At 52.6% G+C, this 22,749-nt stretch overlaps 1 protein-coding gene and 1 non-coding gene across 2 annotated transcripts in view; both read left to right on the forward strand.

Annotated features, from left to right (window-relative positions):
* Positions 1–58: 58 nt before the first annotated feature.
* On the forward strand, positions 59–131 carry Trnaa-agc (transfer RNA alanine (anticodon AGC)). Its single transcript has one exon. It is a non-coding gene; the product is annotated as a tRNA-Ala (tRNA).
* Positions 132–4,204: 4,073 nt separating this feature from the next.
* Positions 4,205–22,749, forward strand: part of Sin3b (SIN3 transcription regulator family member B) — a 31,321-nt gene continuing 12,776 nt past the window's right edge. Inside the window, exons 1-7 of the mRNA XM_074053754.1 lie at positions 4,205–4,332; positions 4,593–4,699; positions 6,706–6,859; positions 13,749–13,949; positions 15,628–15,771; positions 21,398–21,520; positions 22,516–22,605. Coding sequence (XP_073909855.1) covers positions 4,213–4,332; positions 4,593–4,699; positions 6,706–6,859; positions 13,749–13,949; positions 15,628–15,771; positions 21,398–21,520; positions 22,516–22,605 — 939 coding nt within the window. The 5' untranslated portion in view covers positions 4,205–4,212. The remainder of the gene's footprint in view (positions 4,333–4,592; positions 4,700–6,705; positions 6,860–13,748; positions 13,950–15,627; positions 15,772–21,397; positions 21,521–22,515; positions 22,606–22,749) is intronic.

Consider the following 22,749-nt stretch of genomic DNA (forward strand, 5'->3'; position numbering starts at 1 on the left):
CAGGGGCAAATGGTTTGTGAGACCCTATCTCGAAAAAAAAAAATCACATAAAAGGGCTGGTGGAGTGGCTCAAGTGGTTGAGCACCTGCCTAGCAAGCAGGAGGGCCTGAGTTCAAATCCCAGTACCACCAACAAAGAAAGAAAAATGCTGTGTCCATTTCTACAGCCTCAACATGTAAGTCCGGTCCCATGTCACTTACAGGGGACATGTGGGACACACAGGGGACATCAGTAGGCAGCTTCACCATTGTGGGAACATCACAACCCGTGCTCACACAAGCTAAGACAACTCAGAAGTCACTCAGCCATAGAATTTTCTGGGCCCCCGTGGTATATGTGGTCACTGTTGACTGAGATGTCACTACACAGCACTGACTGTAGTTATTTGAACATTGGAATAGAAATTTTCACTAATAAAGTGCTTCTCCAAGTGGCTGTTTATATTGTTTTAAGTTTTTCTTTTTTGCAGTGCTGGGACTTGAACTCAGGGCCTACATCTTGATCCACTCACCAGCCCTTATCTGTGATGGGTTTTTTCAAGATAGGGTCTCACAACTATTTGCCCAGGCTGGCTTCAAACCTCAATCCTCCTGATCTCTGCCTCCTGAGTAGCTGGGATTACAGCTGTGTACCATGATGCTGTGCCCTGATTTTATTTTTAAAAACCTCAAAATGAATTTTAAAAAATGCATAAAGAACAAAATATCAACATTTCGTATAAAGCAGAAATGTTGATGCTGCATTTGTCAGCAACCTGCCTCGCCATCCTCACTCTCATCCTGGCCCTGGTGACAAGAAGACACCTCATCCCCCAACACACAAGATCAAGTTTCTCAGGAATGACGTCATTCTCCTACACCTAGGAAAATTACCACTTGTTTCGTTTTGGCTTTTTTGCAGTGCTGGGGTTCAAAACCAGGGCCTCGTGCATGCTGGGCCAGTACTCTCCCACCAAGCCACATTCTGATTATGTAAGTAAAGTTTTATTGGAACACGGCTATGCTCACCTATCTGGGTTTTGCCTAGAGCTGTCTTCAGTGGCAGAGTTGGGTAGCTGGAATAGAGAATCTATGGCCACAAAGCCAAAAGTGCTAACAGTCTTGCCATTTAGGAAACAAAAGTGCCAATCTTTTATTTCAAGGCTTGGTTAGATTTAAGGGAACTTTAAAAAAAAAAAACAAACTTTTTTTTTTTGCAGTGCTGGGGGATCAAACCCAGGGCCTTGCACTGGCTAGGCGAGTGCTCTACCACTGACTCGCATCCCCAGTCCTTGGATTTTTTGAGACAGGATCTAGCTATATAACCCAGGTGGACCTCAAACTTTGGATCCTCCTGCCTTTACTTCCTGAGTGCTGGGATTACAGGCATGTGCAACCACGCTCAGCATAGACTTTATTTTTTTTAGAACAGCGTTAGGTTCACAGCAAAATTGAGTAGAAGGTACACAGTTGTACCACTTCTTTCCCTCCCTGTTCTGATCCCCTCCCCTCACCCAGCCAGCCTCCTTCACTACCAACAGATTGCAAAGACTGTGTGACAATGAGTGAACCTACATCGGTATGTCACCATCATGGGGAGGAGGACATTTGGGGCGAGATTACACCATAGGTGTGATAGGCGTATTTTTACTCCCTAACAAATCACTGCAAATTTACCAGGTTACAATAACATCCTTTTTTGTGTGGATGTGCTGCTAGGGATGGAACCCACCGCCTCCTGCATGCTAGGCAAGCTCTCTACCACTCGATCCGTGTCCCCAGCCTTTTGTATTTTGTTTTTGAGACAAGATATCACTAACTTTTCCTGGCCTCAAATTTGCAATCTTCCTGCCTCCACCTTCTGAGTAGCTGGGATTACAGGTGTGAGCCACCACACCTGGCTGTATCCGCTTTTTAATCCCCTTGTTTCTGAGGAGTAGGATGCAGGCATGGCGTGAGTGGGTTCTTTGTTCAGGGCCTCACTATATTTGCCAGCTGCGTTGGCTTCTCTTTGAGAAGTTGAGTCTGAATACAAATTCATGCAGATGGCTGGCAGAATTGAACCTGTCAGAAGTGAACCTCAGCCCCTAGGTACCTACCCCTCCCCAGGGCCACTTGGCAAAACAGCTGACTCCTTCTTCAAAGCCAGCGGGAACTGCATTTCTCAGTCCTGTAAAATCTTTGATCACCAGGAGTCAGTCAGTCCTTCCTTCCTTCCTTCCTTCCTTCCTTCCTTCGTTCATTTCTCTGAGGTTCTGGGGCTGAAACCCAGGGCTGTGCACGTGGTTAGCACATACTCTCCCACTGAGCTACATCCCTGGCCCAAGGTTATCTTTTCAATGGTATCTCTGATTAGACCAGGCCCACCCAGGCTACTCTCCTGTCTGATCAACTCAAAAACAACTCATTTAGAACCTTAAATATACCCGAAGAATCCCTCCACCTTTGCGAAGTAGGGTGTTTCGTAACTGGTACACTTGTACATTCTCTCTCTCTCTCTCTCTCTCTCTCTCGGTGGAACTGGGGTTTGATCTCTAGTCTTTACACTTGCAAAAGCAGGCACTCCACTGCTTGAGCCATACTTCCAGTCCACTTTGCTCTGGTTATTTTGGGAGATAGAGTCTTACAAACTATTTGCCTAGGCTGGCCTTAAAACGTGATCCTCCTGATTTCAGCCTCCCAGGCAGCTCAGATTATAGGTGTGACCATCAGCACCCAGTGTACATTGTTCTTGAAGTATCAGTGCCAGTTGAAACTTTACATCTATGTGCATAACTATTGGATTACTATCTCTCTGAGGGCACCTTTGTGTTTGTTTCCACCACTCTATGACGACTAGCACAGGTGCATTCCGGCATCTCTTCACTTATAAAGAGATGCCGTTGCTTGTTCATTGGACACTCATGTTTGATAAATACTCAGGGACGAGGCTCTGTGTGAGGGGCTCACATGGGAGGACACAGGAGGGCTTGGGGGAGCTTTCCATGGCAAAGGGACATTTGCATTGTGTTTTGAAGGGTGCATAGAAGTTTTCTGGATGAGGAAGGGACAGGACAGTACTTCTAGCGTGGGAAATGCCTGACATATATAGGGCCATGAAGGATCCAGGATGCTTGGGCAACAGCTAGTGCTTCTGCACCAATAGTTTGTTTGGGTGGAAAATCCCTAAAGAAAAAAAAAAAAAAGCTTGTAAGGGCCAGGTTCTGGCCTCTCAAGGTGTTTAGATACTTAGATTTCACATCATAAGAAATGTAAGTTTGGAGGCCAAGTGTGGTAGCTCACACCTTTAATTCCAGCTAACTCAGAGGTAGAGATCCAGGGGATAGCAATTCAAGGCCAGCCTAGGTGAAAAGTTAGGGAGACCCCATCTTAACAAAAAAGCTGGGCATGGTGGGGCATGTCTGTCATCCCAAGTATGTGGAAGGTGTGAATAAGAGGATTGTGGTACAGGCCAGTAAAGGCAAAAATGTGAGATTCTATCTGAATATCAACTAAAAACAAAAAGGGCTGGCACCTGGCTCAAGTGGTAGACACCTGCCTAGCAAGTGTGAGGCCCTGAATTCAAGCCCCAGTACTGTCAGAAAAAAAACAAAAACAAAAACAATGCAGGTAGTATGGAAGCAGTAGTGTAATGCTCATAGTTCTTGATACCAGCCCAACTGGGAAAACCGGCTGCGACGCCCTGACCCGGTCCAGTTGGGAAGTGATGGGAGTCCAGGATGGGCGAGCGGAAAAGGAGGAGCAAGAACTCTGGGTGCTGTCTGCTCACTCCACACCCGATGGCCACATCAACCTACGAACTAGCAGACCACAAACTTTCCCCATAAAGGGAAAGGATGCACGGGGCTTAAGACCTTTCATAGTCACTCACTCTTGATAACGAAATGGAGGTCCCGGTGCTCCAAAGGGAAAAAAAAATTATTAAAACCAACACTGGAATGTGCATTTTATAGAATTTTCATGTGTCAGGAAATATTCTTCTTTGGATTTTTTTCCCAATTAAGTGAACATGTTTAAAAAAAAAAAAAAAAAAGCTTTTCAGATCTTGGGGGCCGGACAGAAGCAGGCTCTGCTCTGTAAGTCACTTGTAGAGTAAACATCTCTAGTGAGTTTCAACCGATGGCCCCGCCCCTTTGGGTGGCGTCACGACACCACGCCCTTATGGGCGTGGTCAGCGCATGCGCGGCTGGCCCTGGGCGCGGGGGCGGGGCGGACCGCGGCTCTCACTTCCAACATGGCGCACGCTGGCGGCGGTAGCGGCGGCGGCGGCGGCGGCGGCTCCGCGGGCCGGGGGCTGAGCGGCGCCCGCTGGGGTCGCTCGGGTTCGGCGGGCCACGAGAAGCTGCCGGTGCACGTGAGTGGCGTCCCCACCTTCCTTGTGGGACCCCGTTTTCCAGCCCCTGCGGGCCGGCGCCCCTCACCCCCAGCCCCGCCCGGCCCTGGCCCTGGCCCTGGCCCTGCTTCGGCCTCCCCCTTCTGCGCAACGGGGGACCCCCCACCACCCCAGACCCCTCACGCCTCACCTCAGCCCCTGGAAGCCCCGCTCCTCGCCGCCAGCCCCCTGTCCCCTCGTCCCGGGACCCCGGCCCGCTAGGACGCTGCCCCTCCCCGCAGGTGGAGGACGCCCTTACCTACCTGGACCAGGTGAAGATCCGCTTTGGCAGCGACCCTGCCACCTACAACGGCTTCCTGGAGATCATGAAGGAGTTCAAAAGTCAGAGGTACCCGCAGGGCCCTCCCCTCCCCTCGGTTCCCCCCCACCCCTGAATCAGGAGGAGCAGGGTGGGGACCCCCCATCCGCACCCCCACCCCGGATCCCGCCACCCCATGCAGCCAGGTGACCTTGCACAGGTGGGGACCTCTGGACCCACCTTGAGGAGCTGTTGTTGGGGGTTTCTGGAAGGAGGACAGGGATGGGGGGGGGTTGGGGGGGAGTCACGCACAGGCGCAGTTGGACCCTGCCTTTATTTAAAATGCTGATTTTTTGAATAAGTTTTGTTCGTGAAAGGTTTGGAAGGATTAATTTTGATTTTTTTTTTTTTTTTTTTGCAAGTACCGCATTAAAATGTTTTGATTTTTTTTTTTTTTTTTTTTTTTTTTTTGGCACTGTCTCTCCCCTCAATCCTGTCTCCCAAGGTGCCTCTCTTGGCTCTCTCTTCCCAATCCCAGGCCTGCTTGGGAAAGTAAAGTACATAAAACGCTTAGTAAGGGACCTGTCCTAAAGGGAAAGTTAAAACAGATGAGCTGTTTTGCAGGCACGGAATTGGGAAGGTTGGAGATGGGGTTTTTGTTGTTGATGTTTTGTTGGGACTGGGGTTTGAACTCAGGGCTTCGCACTTGCAAAGCAGGCATTCTACCACTTGAGGCACACCTCCAGTCCATTTTGCTCCGGTTATTTGGGAGATGGGGTCTCCAGAACAATTTTCCTGGGCTGGCCTCCAACCATGCTCCTCCCAGTCTCAGCCTCCCAAGATAGCTAGGATTACAGGCCCCAACCATCAGAGCCCAGCTTAGAGGTGGTTTTATAGGATGCCCACTGGGACTTGGAGAGGGTAAGGGGCACACATTAGTTGCCGAGGTGGGCATAGAACTTGGGTCCTCAGTTCAGCATTCCTGGCATTCTGCTTGCTTCTTCTAGGAATTTTGGAGGGACTGACCTGGTTCCTTCCACAAATGTGAGGCATGATGGCTGACTACAGCCAGGAGACCCCAACTGTCCCCTATTCTTCTCTCATGCCTGCAGGACCTTTGGTATTTATTCATTGCGGTCAGTTGCTAAGATCAAAACAGGTGTCATTGTCATTACTAACTCATAGAACGTGAGGGAACTTATCAGATGGATTAGAAGACTTTGAACTGGTGATTGTGGGGTCTGGGCCTTGCAGTCAGCTCTTGTGAGTTTTCAGAACCCAGCATTCATGGTTAGAATGTTTTGAGGAGCTGGGCTGTGTGAATATTCTACGGTTCTCTCTTGGAGGGCTCAGGGAGCCCAGGCCTAGGCACTAGGAAATAAGTCATTGTCTGCTGGTGACACCACACCCAGCACACTTGAGGTAGCTTTGCTACCAGTCGAGAAACTCCAGTGTGGCTGTGTGGAGGGAGATGGGAATAGATTGCAGGATTTTTGTTTTGTTTTTGCCATACTCAGTTCTTTGTTGGGTTTATTATTATTATATTTTATCTTTATTGTTGTACTGGGGGTACAAGGTGACCCTTGCAAAAGTTCTGACACCTCCTCCATCATTCTTCTTTGTCCTCCTCCCCCCATTCCTGGAATAGTTTCAACAAGTTTCAGTTTTTCTTTCACATATATGTGTACATAAATATTTCCACAGTATTCACATACTGGGGTTTGAACTCAGCCCTTGTGCTTACTAGGCTGGCACTGTACTTCCTGGGCCACACCCCCAGCCCTTTTTGCTTCAGTTACTTTTCAAATAGGGCCTCACATTTCTGTCAGGCTGGCCTGGATCACGATCCTCGTATTTTTGCTTTCTGTGTCGTTGGAATGACAGGTGTGTACACCATGCCCAGCTTTTATTGATTGAAAGTGGGATTTTACAAATTTTTTTTTTTTGCCTTGGTGGGCTTTGAAGTTCGATCCTTCTGATCTCTGCCTCCTGTGTAACTAGAATTACAGGTGTGAGCTACCGTGCCTGGCCTTAATAGTTCACTCTTACTTTGCTTCCCAAGACCCTCTTGCCCACTTGAGTTCTTCTTTCTCTAGCATCGACACTCCTGGAGTCATCAGACGTGTCTCACAGCTCTTCCACGAGCACCCGGACCTCATTGTTGGATTTAACGCTTTCCTTCCCCTCGGATACAGAATAGACATTCCTAAGAACGGCAAGTTGAACAGCCACTCACCTCTGACCGGCCAGGTATGCCTTCATGGAGGTGGTCAGTGATCCGAGCTTTCACAGGTCCCTCCTGCTACTCATGTTGGGCAGTGCGTCTTGTTCGTGTGTTGTGGGAACCCACGTGGGGTCAGCTCTTTTGCTAGACTTGCTGTTTGCTTCTAGTACAAATCAAACTAGGTTAAAACACAGACAGCCTCTGCATCCCAAATTGATGTGTTTGGAAGCTGGCGGGTGCGGTGGCTCACATCTGTAAACCCAGGTATTTGGGAGATAGAGATTTGGAGAATTGTGTTTCCAGGGCCAGCCCAAGCAAAAAAGTTCAAGAGCCTCCATCTTAACCAATAAACTGGGTGTGGTGGTATCCGCCTGTCCTTCCAGCTATACTGAAAGCATAAATTGGAGAATTATAGACCAGGCTGGCCCAGGCAAAAATGTGAGACCCTCTTTCAAAAATAAGTAAAGCAAAAAGGGCTGAGGATGTGGGTCAAGTGGTGGAGCACCTGCCTAGCAAGTGTAAAACCCTGAATTCAAACCCCAGTACTGGGAGGAAAAAAAAGTAGGCAGCTGAGTGTGGTTGGGCAAGGCTGTATTCCCACCTACTTGGGAGAGGCAGGAGGATCATAAGTTCAAGGCTGGCCTGAGCAAAATTAGTCAGGCCCTGTCTCAAAATCAAAAGGACTGGAGGCATGGCTCGAGTGACACAGTACTTGTCTAGCAAGTTCAACGCCCTGGATTCACTTACCAGGAGGGGTGGGGGGAAAGGCAGGAGCTGGGGTCATAGCTCAGTGGGGCAGCATGTTCTTAGCGTGCCTAGGGCCCTGGCTTCCATCTCTGGCACCAAAAAAAAGAGCGGATGTCACGATGCACCATCCCGACACAGGATTTTGTGTTAAGTCAAGATAACCCCACCAATAGTTGGTAAGGCCCTGGCTTTGTGCTTTCCCAGTGTGCCTATGGGTGGCTTGCTTGCCCTTGAACTTGGGCTGCGCTTGTCTGCATCTGGTGACCAACTGTTCTCAGTACCGCCAACAAATAAAGTGCTTGAGCTCTGCGTGTGAGTGTTGGCTTTTATTGATGTCATCTTATCTACTTGCCGAGGGTCAAGGGCTTGACCCAAGCTCCGGGCTTTGGTGGCTTCTTTTTTGGGTGCCAGGCTGCTGGCCTTGTGGTCTCTGTAGTCCCTTTAGTCCCTTCTTGCTGGAGTTCACCGGACGCTCTGAGGAAAAGCAAGCTTATTTGAGCTGAATGTGGATGATGTCAGCTGTGTCTTTTCTGTCTCAGCACTGTTGCCTTTTAGGCCGGGACTCTTTGCTTTGTGGGACTGCCCAGAGTTTGTGGGATGTTAGCAGCATCCCAGGCTCCACCTGCCAGACTGTCACCCAGTTGTGACAAATGTCTGCAGACATTGCCCAGTGTCTCCTGGGGGCAAAGCCACCACTGGTCTAGGCAAGCCAGCTCTCCTGCCCTGCTCCCACCACCGTTGCTTCTCTGTGAGTCGCTAATGATCCACCTTGGGAGCACTGGTGGTCTCTCCTGTGATGGAGGGGATTGCGGGGTGTTGAGCAGTTAGGAAAAGGAATGAGGACAAGGCTCTGTGGCAGTGACTGAGGGTGGCTCCATGTGATCTCCACGTTTCCTCTTTACAAGGTGAACACCCATTAGCGACGACTCGGTAGTTAAGCCAAGGAGTGTGTCTGAGTTTTAAAAGGGACCTTCCAAGGTCCTTTCCAAGTATGACTGGTGGATTCTGAAGATGTTCTACTGGACGTCTGCCATGGAGCCTGGAATCTGGTGTGGGGCCGGAGCCTTCTGACCTCGTTAACACCACAGCCTCAGAGGAGGAGCCTCCTGAGCCACCGGCCAGGCAGAGACTCGGGTGAGTGCTGGATGCATTGCCAGCGCTCGCCGGGAGCTGGGGCTGGAAGACCTTTGGTGGCTGCATGTGGAAATGGCTCTCAGCTCCCACATGGGGTGACCCCACTTTCCAGGTAGATCCTGGCAGAAGGCGTACTTGGTGGTGTTCAGAATTCAGTCTTTTGCCTCATCATCCCTGTGCATTGTGCAGAGCTGTGGTGCCAGGCTCAGTCTTGTTCCCTGGAAGACAGGCTTGACAAGGACTAGCAGGGCACAGTGAGGGAGCATGGCAGCAAGGTGCTTTCTCTCCAGGGTGCCTGGAGCCTGTGTGCTGGGCCTGGCTTCCCCCTAGGCCTGCACCCTCAGAAAAGCCATGGCAGCCAGGAACCAAACCTCCATGTGGTCTCATTTTTCTTGTTTTCCTGTATGAAATAGCCTTCATTGTTGTTCTTTTGGGTTTTTCTTTTTTTTTCTTTTTTGGCAGTACTGGGGAATGAACTCAGAGCCTTGTGCTTGGTAGGCAGGCACTCTACCACTCAAACCAGGTGCTGGCCCCTTTTTTTTTAATTTGTTTTTTTCAGATAGCTTGTGTATGCTTTTACCTGGACTGGCCTCAGACTGAGGTCCTTCTACATCTGCCTCCCTAGTAGCTGGGATTATGGGTGTGCACCATCGTGCCTGGCCCCTTGTTTTTCATTTCACCCTGAAGTCTGCCAACTCAGAGAGGAAGAGTTGCCCTGTGACATTGAGGACAATGGCTGTGACACAGCTCTGTGGGGCTGCTTCATTGCTTTCTTGGGGGAGTCCTGAGGTGAGGTGGCTAGCGGCATCCCTGACTCCCAGCCACCAGAGACCAGGAGACAACTTGGCCATGACAAACAAAAATGTCCCCTGGTGGGCAGTATGGCCCACTTGACAGCTCAAGTCTGAAAGGGCAGCAAAACCTGTGCGGTTGCCAGCGAGGACCAGGGGGCATCGCCTGCTAGGCCCTTGACCTCTGAGTCGGTGACATTTGGGATCTCGTAATTCAGGCCTTGGCAGTGACATTGTCACAGACAACCCCCACGCCCACCCCTACGTTGTTCCCCCTTCCTGCTTCTTTACTGAGATGCAAGGAAGGCTTGAAGACTTGTTGGTGTCTTTCTATGATAGATTGAGCCTTTTTTTTTTTTTTTTTTTGGTGGTACTGGGGTTTGAACATGACCTCAAGCTTGCTAGGCAGTCACTCTGCCACTTGAGCCACGCCTCTGGCCCTTTTTGTTTTTACTTTGTTTTTAGATAGGGTCTTGAGATTTTGCCCAGGCTGGCCTGCTGTCTCCTGTATGCTGGGATCACAGGTGTGCATCACCACGCTTGACTTACACTGATTGAGATTGGGTCTCACTAACTTTTTGCCTTTGAACAGTGATCTTCCCAGGACCCACCTTCTGAGTTGCTGAGATTACAGAAATGCACTGCTAAGCCTGGCCATAGGCTGAGTCCTTGCTTCCCTGGGCCCCCATCTGTCTTGTTCACAACTGTGTCTGCATTCCCAAATGATGTCCAGGGAGGATGAGAAACCCATGTTAGTGGGAAAGTGGAGACAGTGGGCTCCTGAGTCCTCAACAGGCAGACCTTTGTCCTGGGGAGAATAGCCATCATGGAGATGTGGGTCACATGTGCCCCGCTTACACTCGGGTGGGCTCACTGCCTACCTCAGGGAGACCCATTCAGTTCCCTGGGTCCCGGGTTCTCGGGTTTGTGTCTTCCTCTCTCACAAAGCCCGCAGCCCCGGTCTGCTCAGAGTGCTTGCTGCCTCAGTACCATTGTGGCTGAGGGTGGGGACTCAGATGAGGTGGATTGCCTGGGACCAGGTGAGGGGCTTCAGGGCTGAAGACCAGAGTGGGGCGGAGCTGTGCAGGGCCTCTGGCAGGGTGCGAAGGCCTAGTGCAGTGAGCTGGTGTGCTGGAGGCGCAGCCAGGAACCCAGTGTGCTTGGAAGATTGCAGCGGAGGTGGTGGGGGGCAGAAAGTGGGGCTGTGGAGAATTCTAGAAGGGATGTCGCTGCTGGGCCCAGCATGGTGGTGAGGACTAGGGAGGAGCTTGTATGAAGAGGATGGAGTAGACATTGACAAGGAGAACGAAGGGCCCATGTGAGGGGGACAATAAACGGTGACAGGCCAGGGTTGGGGGTGTATAAGAAGGAGATGTCTGGTTCTCTGGGTGAAGGTGGTGGCCCTGCTGAAGTGAGCGAGGCCACATGGCACTGGGCTGTTCTGTGTCACCTTGGTGCCATCTGAGGCGTCCCATGCACATCCAGGTGCTGTATGGACGATTAGGGGTTGGCGTGGCTGTCAGTGTGAGGTGTGGCCCTCTGTCTGGATGGAAGGGTATGGGCTTGTCCCAGAAGGTTGAAAGCAGTTGTGGGCCAAAGCCACTGTGGCTTTGTGTGGCTTGTGGTTTTTACATTTTCCAAGGATTACACACACATTAAAAAATTTTTTTAAGTTGTGATATCGTTTTCATAGCATGAAATTCATCTGACTAACCATTTAAAAATGCACAGTTCATTGGCTTTTGTATATTCACAGTGTGCAACCAGTAGCACATTTTTATCCCCCAAAAGGAGACCCCCCCAATCCCATGAGAAGTCACTCCCTTCACCCCCTCCCCCAGCCCCATGATCTGCTTCCCATCTCTGGGTTTGCCTGTTCTGGATGCTTTCTGTCAATGGATCACACCCCAGGTGGCCTTTTGTGTCTGGCTTCTGCCCCTCAATGCCACGTCTTTGAGGTTCATTGACAATGTAGTATGTCATCATTCCATCCCTTCTCGTGGCTGAGTAATAGTTCATTGTGTGGATGGGCCTCATGTGTCTGTGCATTTACCTGTGGATGTTTGCTTGTTTCCAGTCTTTGGCTGTTGGGGAGCGGTGCTGCTGTGAACATTCACATAGAGGAATTTATTTGAGTCTTTGTATCCAGTTCTTTTGGGTCTCTAGGAGTGGCACCGCTGCATCATGGGGTGATCGTGTGTTCTGTGTTCAAGGTTCAGTTTGTTGAGAAACTGCCAGGCTGTTTTCCACAGCATCTCTTCCTTTGCGAGTCCTGGGCCAGGGTGGTGGCTCTCCCATCTTGTCACAGTGGCACATTCAGGGGACCACAGGGACACATAGAGCTTAAAAACATCCCCTGGAAGTGGTGGGGAGCCCCCAGTGAGTTGTAGCCCTGATGGGCAAACCTGGGCCCCAATGCTGCTTCCTTGCAGCCCCCCACTTCCTGCTGTGCCTGTGCGCCACAGAGGGACACCAGAGCTCTGTGAGGTTAGGGGTAGCCATCATCAGGCACTAGAATGGTGGCGGCTCTGGGCCCTGTGCTACTCCACGGCCCAGCTTCTGTTTTCTGTACCACCATTTTGGGTCCCATTGGGTCCCTTATCCGTGCTTCACCTGCAGAAGCCTTGGTCCCAGAATGAACCTCAGAGTGTGACTGCGTGGCCGCCAGTCTGTGTCCTCGGGCTGTGTACCTGCACTCAGCTAACCGTGGGTTGTAGAAGCTCTGAGGAGAATTGCATGTGCACCTTTTCCTCCTCTTCTCTGCGCAGTGTCGGGCGCAGGCGAGCGCTCCCTGTGGGCGCACCCAGCCCTTTACTTTTTGTGGACCGACTCCCCAGCAGTACTCATAACTGTTGGTAGTCGTCTCAGGTGTCCTGAGTCACACGGAGGGCGTGCACAGCTTTTAGCAAATACTGCATTGTGCTCTAGAAGGCTTGTGCCCACCCACGGATTTTTGGTCCTGAGTGGGGTCCTGGAACTGGTCCCATGAGCACCAGGCATTGCTGTTTGGAGCTAGGGCTCCTGTGAAGGTACGTGGAGTAAACTGAGGCCATCAGCATGGCCCTCATTAAGTCTGGTGGGCATCCTTGTAAGAAGAGCTCAGAACATAGACACTGAAGAGACCGTGTTAGGGACAGCCCTCAGCAAGCCAGGATGCGCCTCCGAGGAAGCCAGACCTGCTGGTACCTTGATGTTCACCTCCGGGCCTCCAGTCCTGTGAGGAGCAATGATGTGTTGTGTCAGCCCCCCAGGCTGTGCTGCGTGGGTGGACAGCCTGAGCCAACCGAGGCCCGCTCAGCTGATCGTGGGCGTATGCCCGTCACCGTGGGCCTGTCGCTGTGGTGTGGCTGGCCCTCCCTGTTCTAGTGGGTTCTTGAGGTCGCGACTTGGTGCAGGCTCGGTGTCGGGCACTGGGCACAGTAGGCAAATCTGTGTGGCCCTCACTGTTCACCTGGGCCTCCCCAACGGTGTTCTGACGAAGAAAACCCCGCCTGCCACCATCAGGGAACTTGGGATGGGGAGTGGGGGGTGGGGGGAGGTAGAGAAACAGCAGTGATGGCTGCAGGGAGGGAAGAGGGGGTGTTTGCAGTTTTGGAAGGCTCGTGGAGATTGAATCATCTGAGCTAAGGGCTGGGCTGAGCTGGGGGCTGGGGGACAGTTGTGGTTTGGAAACCTCGTACATCTTCCTTGGGTGGGGTCCTGTCCCCCATGGACCGAGGCTCTGTGTGTCTGGGGGAGATGCTGCTTGTCCATTTGCATCAACAGGAAACTTGTGCGAGTAAGAAGTATGCTCATGGGTGGTCAGGTGGCAGCTCTTTGTGCCAAGTGACTCGTGTCCCCTGCTCTGATTGCCTTGGGGCTCAGCACCCACTGTCCTCATCACCTAGAGCTGCAGCGCCTGGACCCCCAGGCCCCTGTCCTCCATTCTAATTCAGCCCCACCCGTGGCCCGGAAAAGCCAAACACACACTTGGTGGAGCTGTCCTGTCCACACATGAAGGGCCACCCCCACCTGCACACCCAGTAGGTTTGGGGAGGGGTGGGAGGAATTGGGCTAGGGGTGCTCACCCCACACTCTCAGACGCCAGGGAGGCTGCTGGTGCACTCTGTGTATGCCCTGCCAGGCCCCAGGGAGGTGCCTTTGCACAGTGAGACATTCTTGCCTCTGCCGGCTTCTGTCTACTGTGGGATGGGCAGTGGCCAGGCCTGGCATTTGTCACAGTCTGTCCCTGTCACCTTGTCAGGAGAACTCGCACAACCATGGCGACTGTGTGGATGACTTCAAGCAGCAGCTGCCATATAAGGAGGACAAACCGCAGGTGCCCTTGGAGTCGGATTCTGTGGAGTTCAACAACGCCATCAGCTACGTGAACAAGATCAAGACCCGCTTCCTGGACCACCCGGAGATCTACAGGTCCTTCCTGGAGATCCTGCACACCTACCAGGTGAGCTCAGCTGCCTACCAGGGCACGGCAGCCCCAGGGGCCTTCGTGAGATGCTAGCTTCCTTTTGTTTGCTATGCTGGGGGTGAGCCCTGTGCCCCTCACGCAGGCAGGTACTCTGCCACTGAGCTGCACCCCTGAGTTATTTTTTTGTTTGTGGGGGGGGCGTTTATTTGGCTGTATTGGCGTTTGAACTTGGCCTTGTGCTTGCTAGGCAAGTACTCTATCACTGAGCCACACCCCAGCCCTAAGTTCGATTTTAATTTGCTCCTTGAGACACCTTTGCACCCATTAGAGGAACTGAAAGAAAAACCACTAAAGATGATAGTCTCTTTTTTCTAAGATGATCTAGTCCATCCTTGTTCAGGCATCGTGACCTCTTTAGTGTAAGCACAGCTTGGCCCATTGCTGAGCAGTGACTAATGGCTCTTGCTCAGTGGATGGGATAGAGTCACACAGACTAGGGGAAGGGAAGGGTGTGCAGCAGAGGTGTGTGGGTCAGCAGTGGCCCACCCCTCGGAGGGCAGGGACGATAGACACACAGAATCCTGACAAGTCAGTCAGAACAATTGGTGACGGCTGCACTTCCTGTGCTGGGAACAGCCTGTGCAAAGGTCCAGGGGCCAGAGCAGGCGGCCGGAGCCCACAGGGACTTGATGCAGATACAGCTGATGGCAGGGGAAGTTGCTGTGTGCGGGTTCAAATGTCATCTTTCCCCAGGTGGGCTGTGTGTGACTCTTATTTTTTAAGCAGAACTCTTAAAAATGAACTCTGCATGATCTTGGCATATAAGTTAGAGAATGAGATTCTTTTAGCATGTGTGCATGTCTGTGATCAGATGTACAGCTTGTGCTCCTCGTGAACTCCACAAAGCTATTTTTTTCTTTCATTTTTTTCAGTACTCGGTTTATAGGGGTTTGAACTCAGGATCTCGCACTTGCTAGGTAGCTCGAGTAGCACTTGAGCCACTCCCCCAGCCCTTTTGCTTTAGTTGTTTTTCAGATAGGGTTTTGCTGTGCCTCCCCTATAGCTGGGGTGGCAGATGTGCACCACTGCGCCCAGCCCTGAGTTGTGTTTCTTTAGCTATCACTCTGGCTGAGCCTGTGTCGTCTGTGTGGATCAGTCGAATGTCATCTCTGAGCTGAGCTGCCTTTGGTTTTCCTATGCTGGTAACCCTCACAGGGTTGGTTTTTCCCACTGAAACTTACTCTTTGGGAGCTTGGGTGTGACTCCCTGCTAGGGCACTTGCTAAGGAGAGGCCCTGGGGCCCGTCCCTAGCATAACAAGACAGAAACACAGAAGCAAAAACCCAAACAGCTTGCTCCTTTGCCTGAAGGGTCTGGTGAGCAGGGAGGGAGGGAGGGGACTTTGTGTCCCTTGCACCCTGGGAGGGCCCCAGTGCTGCTGCCCCTCACTCAGTGACATTCTGTGTCAGGCTGACTGGGACACAGTTCTAAAGATAAACTTCAGTTTCACAGGCCAGTTCTTGCCCTGTGAGCAGAGTCCCTCCGCTCTTGTTGGCCTTTCTTCCTCAGTATCCCAGGGTTGCCGCTGACCTTGCACTCCCCTGGCCTGGCCTGCTCTTTCTGCTCTGGGGCAGAGTGGGACTTGCCCAGGCACTGTGCTGGGCAGTGGGCTGCGGATCCTGCCTGATGTCCCTTCCCCTTCCCAACCCTGGCAGAAGGAGCAGCTGCACACAAAGGGCCGGCCATTCCGAGGCATGTCAGAAGAAGAGGTCTTCACTGAGGTGGCTAACCTGTTCCGTGGCCAGGAGGACCTGCTCTCTGAGTTTGGACAGTTCCTGCCCGAGGCCAAGCGGTCCCTGGTGAGTGAGGGCCCGGTGCCCAGGCCGGCCCCGCAGGCTTCAGCGGCGGGGCAGGCTGCCCCAGGCCTGCCCTGCCTGGGAGCCACGCAGGTCACAGTGGTGACAGACTCCTCCGAGCACCTCTCCATACAGGCAGGGTCTGGTGTTGGGGGTTTGGAGGCAGAGCGCGTCCCCAGGGAGACCAAGGCCCTCGAGAGTCCATTCCGCCCATGATCCAGTTGCGGGCGGGTCAGGGCACCCGGCCCAGCGCCTCCCTCTGTGGTCAAAGCTCTGTCACGAGGGGTGGGCAGGGTGTTGGGGGCACAGTGGGGACCCCAGGTGGTAGAGCACACAAGTGGGTGAAGAGGGGTCTCACATGGGGAAGTTGGGGCTTGGACTGCACCCCGCTTTCTCCCCACCTGTGGTCTGAGGCCTCCAAGGCTGCGTTTTTCTGCTGCTGCTTTTCTTTGTTGTTAATAAACAGTTGAAAACGTGACCTTTTTAGAGTGCATACTTCAGTAGCGTTTAGCACGTTCACAGTGCGTGTGACCCCCACCTCTGTGTGCTTCCAGAACATTCCATCCCCCAAAAGACACCCGTCTCCATCAGCACCCACTCCCATCCCCCTCCCCAGGCTCTAGCACCATGGCAGCCTGTTCTGGACGCTTCTTTATGAATGGAATTTCACACCATGTGGTCTTTTGTGTTGGCTTCTGTCACTCAGTGTCATGTTTTGGAGGTTCATCCACGTGGCATGTATCCGTGTTCCAGTCTTTTTCATAGCTGAGTAATACTCTAGTGCACAGATCTGTCGAGTTTTGGTTATCCCTTCATCTGTTGGTGGACATGTGGGTTGCTTCTGTCCTTTGGCTGCTGTGCACAATGCTGCTGTGAACAGTTGTGTACAAACATTCATTTGAACATCTGACTGCAATTCTCCAGGTCTGGAGCGTATGTGTCTGGCTTTCTGAGCAGCCTGTTCTCCACAGAAGCTGCCCTGTTTCACATCCCATCACCAGTGGACTGAGGTCTGATTGTCTCCACATCCCTGCCAACACTTGTTATTTTCTGGGTTTTGTTACATAGTTGTCATGGTGAAGCTATGTCTCCCAGGTTTTTGTTGTTTGGTGCCTCTGGGGTTTGGACTTAGGGCTTTGCACTTCCATGACAGGTGCTTTTCACCACATTCCTTCATGATGGCTTTGTTGACCTTCCTTCCGTGTGCTGATTGGCCATTTGGAGAAATGTCTCTGCGGGTCCTTTGGCACTTGGTGTATTTGTTTGTTGAGTTGCCCCCCAGGTGCCCAGAGATTTGCCATCCTCCTGCCTTGGCCTCCGAATGCTGGGATCACAGGTGCATTTGCTTGCAGGCCAGCTGCTCCACTCCTTCAGAGGCCCTTGGGCTTTCATCTGGCTTGTGGTGACTCTTTAGCCACCTGGATATTGTGTTTTTGTTTTTTTTGGGGGGGGAGGGGAGTACTGGGTTTTGAACTCAGGGCTTCATGATTGATAGGCAGGCGCTCTAGCACCTGAGCCATCTTGCCAGCCTTTTTTGTGATGGGTATTTTTGAGATAGTGTCTTGGTGACTATTTGCCTGGGCTGGTTTTGAACTGTGATCCTCCTGCTCTCTGCCTCCTGAGTAGCTAGGATTATAGATGTGAGCCACGGTGGGCTGGATATTGCGTTTTAACAGTGTTCAGTTTTCCAGTTGCAGCCCTAGGTGTTCCCATGTGTACCTACGCCGCCCTTAATTCCTTCAGCACCACTTCGTGTGGTGTTCATCGTTGGGGCTGTGCCTCGGTTAAACTCCTTCCTGTTTCCTTCTGTTCTGTGCTGTTGTAGGTGGCGTTCTTGCTTCCAGGTGTGCACTGCTGGCAGAGAGACACCTCCCATTTGGTGTTGTGTTGGGCTTGTGTCCTGCCCCTTTGCTGCATGTGGTCGTTAGCTTTAATGGCCTTGTGACCTCTAGCCTTCTATAGGGTCACGTTGTCTGTGGGCATTTTCCTTCCTCCCTTTCCAGTGTGAGCCCTTTACTACTTTTTCTTGCCTGACTGCCATGGCAGCGGCAAAGTGGCGGCCAGGCCTGGCCTGGCCTGTCTTAGAGGGAAGCTCTTGTTCTTTTACCTCTGACTGCATCAGCTGCGACTTGTGATCCTTTCTCCTACGGTGCTCCAGGTGCCAGCTTCGCCTTGCAGGCCTGGGTCTCTCAGCAGAGGAGTCAACCTTGTCCAGTGTTGTTCCCTCTTTCCTTCTTCCTTTTCTGCCCTAAGGACAGCATGGGTGTGAGCATGCCACCATGGCCTTGCCTTAGTCCTGCCTCCAAATGGAGATGCAGTGGGACAGAGGGGTGGCTCTGTGGTGTGGTGAGTGTGTAGCGTGTGCCCCGCTCTGGGAGGAGAGGCGCTTGGCTTTGGATGTTGTCATGATGCTGGCTTGAGCCTGGCAGATTTCCAGGGTATTTTCTCCCCCACTTTCCCCATCATTCCTTCCCTTGGCATTGCCCAGAGTCACTTCTGCCCTTTCCAGGCCAGTGGGTCAGGGCTCGTCCCTGAGTGTCATCATCCCTAGGACATGCAGCACTGTCCCTAAACATGGAGGGAAACCCTTCCCAACTCCAAGTGAGAGCTGGTCGGGTGCTCACCTGCTGAGCAGCCTGCACCCCCACCCCCGCCTGCGGTCTTCGGGCTTCCAGCTTCTGGTGGGGCCCAGCTCACTGCACCTCCTTGTCTTGCACGGCAGCGACTGTTCCTCCTGCCCAGTGGGCCCGCGCCTTGTGCACTCCACACTCCCAGGGTGGTGCCTCCTTGTGCTGCCAGGGAGCATCCGGAAGTGGGGGTACCCCTTGTCCAAGCCACCTCCTGGGGCCCCTCCCTTGCTCCCAGCTTCCTCCTGCAAGCTTGCTTGCCCATGTCCCTGCTTTGACATCTCGCCACCTCTTCCTGCTCAGAAAACACCTTCCTAACCCCCTAACTTTGGCTGGGCCACATGGATGTGCAGAGCAGAGTGTCTTATATCCCTGCCCCCTGCATCACACCGGATGTTGTCAGTCCCTAGTCACACAGTGGCATGTCTATGGGTCTCACCCTCTTGGGTGTGACCTCAGGTTTGGCTGCCTTTCTCCCAAATACCCTGCCCCTAAATGATGGATGCACAGTCTTCCCCACTGGCCTTCCAGGAGCCAGCACCAACGATGCACAGTGGACAGGATGGCCACCAGGGGCAAGGACACTCTGGCCCTCGTGGCTTTGGAGAAAGCCACTTTGGCTGCCCTGGTGATGGAGGCTGGGGCTTGGGCCCTCTGGGCTCCTGTATTCCTCTCCTCAGTGCTGCACAGCCACTCTAGGTTCAGCTCACAGATGCACACCTGGCTTGCCTTTTCACCTCCTTGATGCTGTCACTTCTGTTTACGATGTGGCAATAAGGGCGTCTCCCCGCCAGAGTGGTTAGAAGGTTTATTAGGGAGGCGCCCGGCCAGGATGAGCCTGGGTTGCAAACGCCCCACTTGGGTCTGGGTGCAGCATTGGAGAGCCTGCCTGCCCTGACTGTAGAGGCCATGACCTGCAGTGTTTGGTAAAATGGTGTTGGGACTGGGAGGGCCTCAGTGGCAGAGCTCACCAAACATGCACCAGGCCCTGGCTTCCATCCCCTGTACCACAGGAGAACAAGAAACTAAATCACGAAGCCTCCTGTTTAAAACCAGTCTGCACCTGTGAGCATAACTCCTGGAGGTTGTGGCACCGCCTTAGCCTTATTTCCGGAGCTTTCCTCTGGCGGTGAAGGCAGCCTCAGGAGGCTGGAGTGCAGACGTGACTTCCTGCCTGTGGCTGTGCGCCCCCTGGTGGACACAACTCAGCATTTATAACGCTGCTCCCCACAAAGCTGGGCCAAGGAAAATAAGCATCACCTTCTGAAGAGGGCCTGCCATGGCAGCCCTTATCAATTCAGCAAACTTCTCTTTGTTGCTTTTGGGGTTTTGAGACAGGGTCTGGTTATGTAGCGAAGGCTAGCCTGGAACTCTCGATCCTACCTCAGCCTCCCCAGTGCTGGGATCACAGGCGTGCACCCAGCTGAGCAAAATCACCCGACTACACCATCTGGAATGGCACACCTTCACAGTCTTTATGTTACAGTCTGCACATCTATTAAGACGGTATGAAAAAGAAACCAGTGGTGAAATGTGACATTGTCCTAATTAAACTTGACTGTTAGACCAGGAGTCAAGCTTTCGCCATAAAGGCACGTGTTAAATATCTTCTGTTTCACAGGTCAGTTGATCTTGGTGAAAAAGGCACAGCTTTTGTCCTCATAACAGCAGGGGTGAAGTGTCAGTGCATGGACATGGTTGTGTGCCAGTAAAGCTTTATTTGTAAATGAATGGGTGTGGCCATGTGCCAGTAAAGCTTTATTTATAAAGTGGATGGGCGTGGCACATGCCAATAAAAGTTTATTTACAACATGAATGGCGTAGCCATGTGCCAATAAAACTTTCTGGACAAAAGCAGGCCCTGTGTGGTTCATTTGCCAGCCCTGACCCGGGTGGTCTTTGGGGTCCAGATGGCTCAAGCACTAGCACATCAGTACATTTAACTACAAGTGAGAACCACGCGAGTCTGAGTCTTCTCCTTTCCAGAGGCTGGGAGGCAGTGGGTCTCCGTTTCAGGTCCTCACGCCATTCAGCACAGGTCATGATCGTCACCTGCCTCTTTCCAGAACTACTGCTCAGGGATCTGTGAGAAGAAATTTCAGTGGGAGTCATTTCTCGGATCCACTTGTGATTCTTGGAACAGCTTTCAATCTTTGAATTGTTAGTAATTTAATTTGGTTTTTTTTTGAGGCAGGGTCTCACTCAGTAGCCCAGGCTGGTCTGAATCTCACAGTCCTGCCCCAGTGTTCCTAGTGCTGGGAGTGCAGACGGGCACCGCTCCTGGCTAGAAGTTTGATTCTTTAAGAAACAAGTCTTGTCTGTGGCTCAGTTGTGAGTCGTTATTGTCAAAGCAGAAGTGTTGAGTGTGTGAAGAGCGGATGTCCCTCCCAACCCAGGTCCCAGTCACGCTCCTTAAAGAGAAAGTCTTGTACATCTTTCCAGAAATTTCCTCCCCATGTGCAGTTAAATGCTCCTCCTCTAGAAGAAAGTAACAGGGCCATTGAGCTGGGGCTGCCCTTTGGGTTCTTGGAGTTTCTGTAGCGTTCGTATGTGCAGGAGACGCAAGCCCTGTTGGTGGTCCACCAGGTGATCACTACACAGGCGGATGCAACTCAGGTATCTCCCTCCTGCGCCTCTGCATCGCCCGCTTTTCCCCCATCAGAACCCTGGTTCGTCCTGGCTTTGCTGAGTGTTCATCTGATGATCTGGAACAGGGCCCCATGTCCCAGAACTCACGGCCTGCCATGTACGTTGCACAGGTTGGTCTGTGCACATCTGAGGAGTGAGAGGCTGAGGTGGGAGCATGGGTCTCTGTCCCAGAAGACGTGAGCATCTCGTGAGCTGGCGTTACCTCCCACAGACACCCTGCCCGGGGGCACGCGACACCCACAGGGGCTGTGGGCTGAGCTGAAAGCAAGTGCGTGTGCACAGACACACGGAGAGCCAGCATGGATGGGCAAGGCCACCTTTCTCCAGCGCTCACCGCCTCCACGTGTCCTCAGTTCACAGGCAACGGGCCGTGTGAGATGAGCAGCGTGCAGAAGAGCGAGCAGGACAAGAGCCTGGACCACAGCAAGAAGCGCTCCCGGCCTTCGCTCCTCCGCCCCGTGTCTGCTCCTGCCAAGGTAACCGTGCTTGTCCTCTCTGTGAGTGACGGGAGTGTCAGGCACAGCCCAGGCTGCAGGCCTGCCTTGAAGCTGACCGTCAGTAGGACCTTGAGAAGTCGGCTACCTCTCAGTGGCCGTCCCCATTCCCTGTCTCACAGCACTGTGTGAGGAGCAGCAGGAGCGTTGCCCACTCCCCGGGCTGGAAGAAATGGGGTGGCACTCAGTCGCGGCTCTAGCACAGTGGGGCTGTCACGTGCAGTCATCTGGGCTGGTCATCACCTGTGAGGAGCAAGGCGGAGTGATGGTGGCTTTCTGAGTCCACCCTTCCCCTTGCGTTTATGGGTTGACAGTCTGTTGTAATTTACGTACGTCAGTGGAGACTAGCTTAGAATTCATTACTGTCATTGTTCATCTCGACATCCAAACCATCCCACATTTGGCCAGTGGGTCACATTCTCTGAACAATGTCCCCATTGTTCTTTGCGTACTTGTAGATGATTTTAACCGGACAGTAATGTCTCATGCCACCGGCATGTGGCCAAGTTCAGATCTGAGTCCAGCTCAGATATAAAAGTCTTCCCCCATACTGACCCTGGCTTCTCCAGGGTTGTCCCTATGCAGCCTCCTTCCTGTCCCCTTCTTGCTGCTGTGTTGCCTGCAGCAGGCGAGGTATCTATCACTGGTATCCAGGGTGACAGCCCCCTTGTCATTCTGACTTTGTAGTCAAAAGCCACAAGTGGTAGTGACTGGAGTGGGCCAGTCCCAGGTCTGGCAGGAGGGTGATTGCGGCCTTCACCCCTCCCTAGGTCACCAAGGTGGGGGCTGCCCTCCCCTGCAGGTGTCATCTCCAGGGTCCCTGGTGATGGAGAGGCTCCAACCTCTTGCTGAGCACCTCACAGTGGCTTGGTCAGGAAAGCTCCGAGTTAGTGTGGTCAGGACTGTGACCAGGATGGACAGAGGCCACCTGGGGGGAGGGTGCACTGAGCCTTAGCCACACGGCTTTCTCTCCACAGAAGAAAATGAAACTCCGTGGTACCAAAGACCTGTCCATCGCAGCTGTGGGGAAGTATGGGACGCTGCAGGAGTTTTCCTTCTTTGACAAGGTGAGGGCATCTGGCTGCCATGTCCACCTGGCTTGGGGAGGGAGACGTGGTTTGGGGATTGTGGGAAAGATGTGGGACCAGGGCTGGGCTAGCCTGCTGTCACCGCAGAGGGTGTAGGGTGGTGGGCAGGAGATAGCAGAGCAG

The sequence above is a fragment of the Castor canadensis genome, chromosome 14 (assembly GCF_047511655.1).
Source record: "Castor canadensis chromosome 14, mCasCan1.hap1v2, whole genome shotgun sequence".
NCBI classification, from domain to species: Eukaryota; Metazoa; Chordata; class Mammalia; order Rodentia; family Castoridae; genus Castor; species Castor canadensis.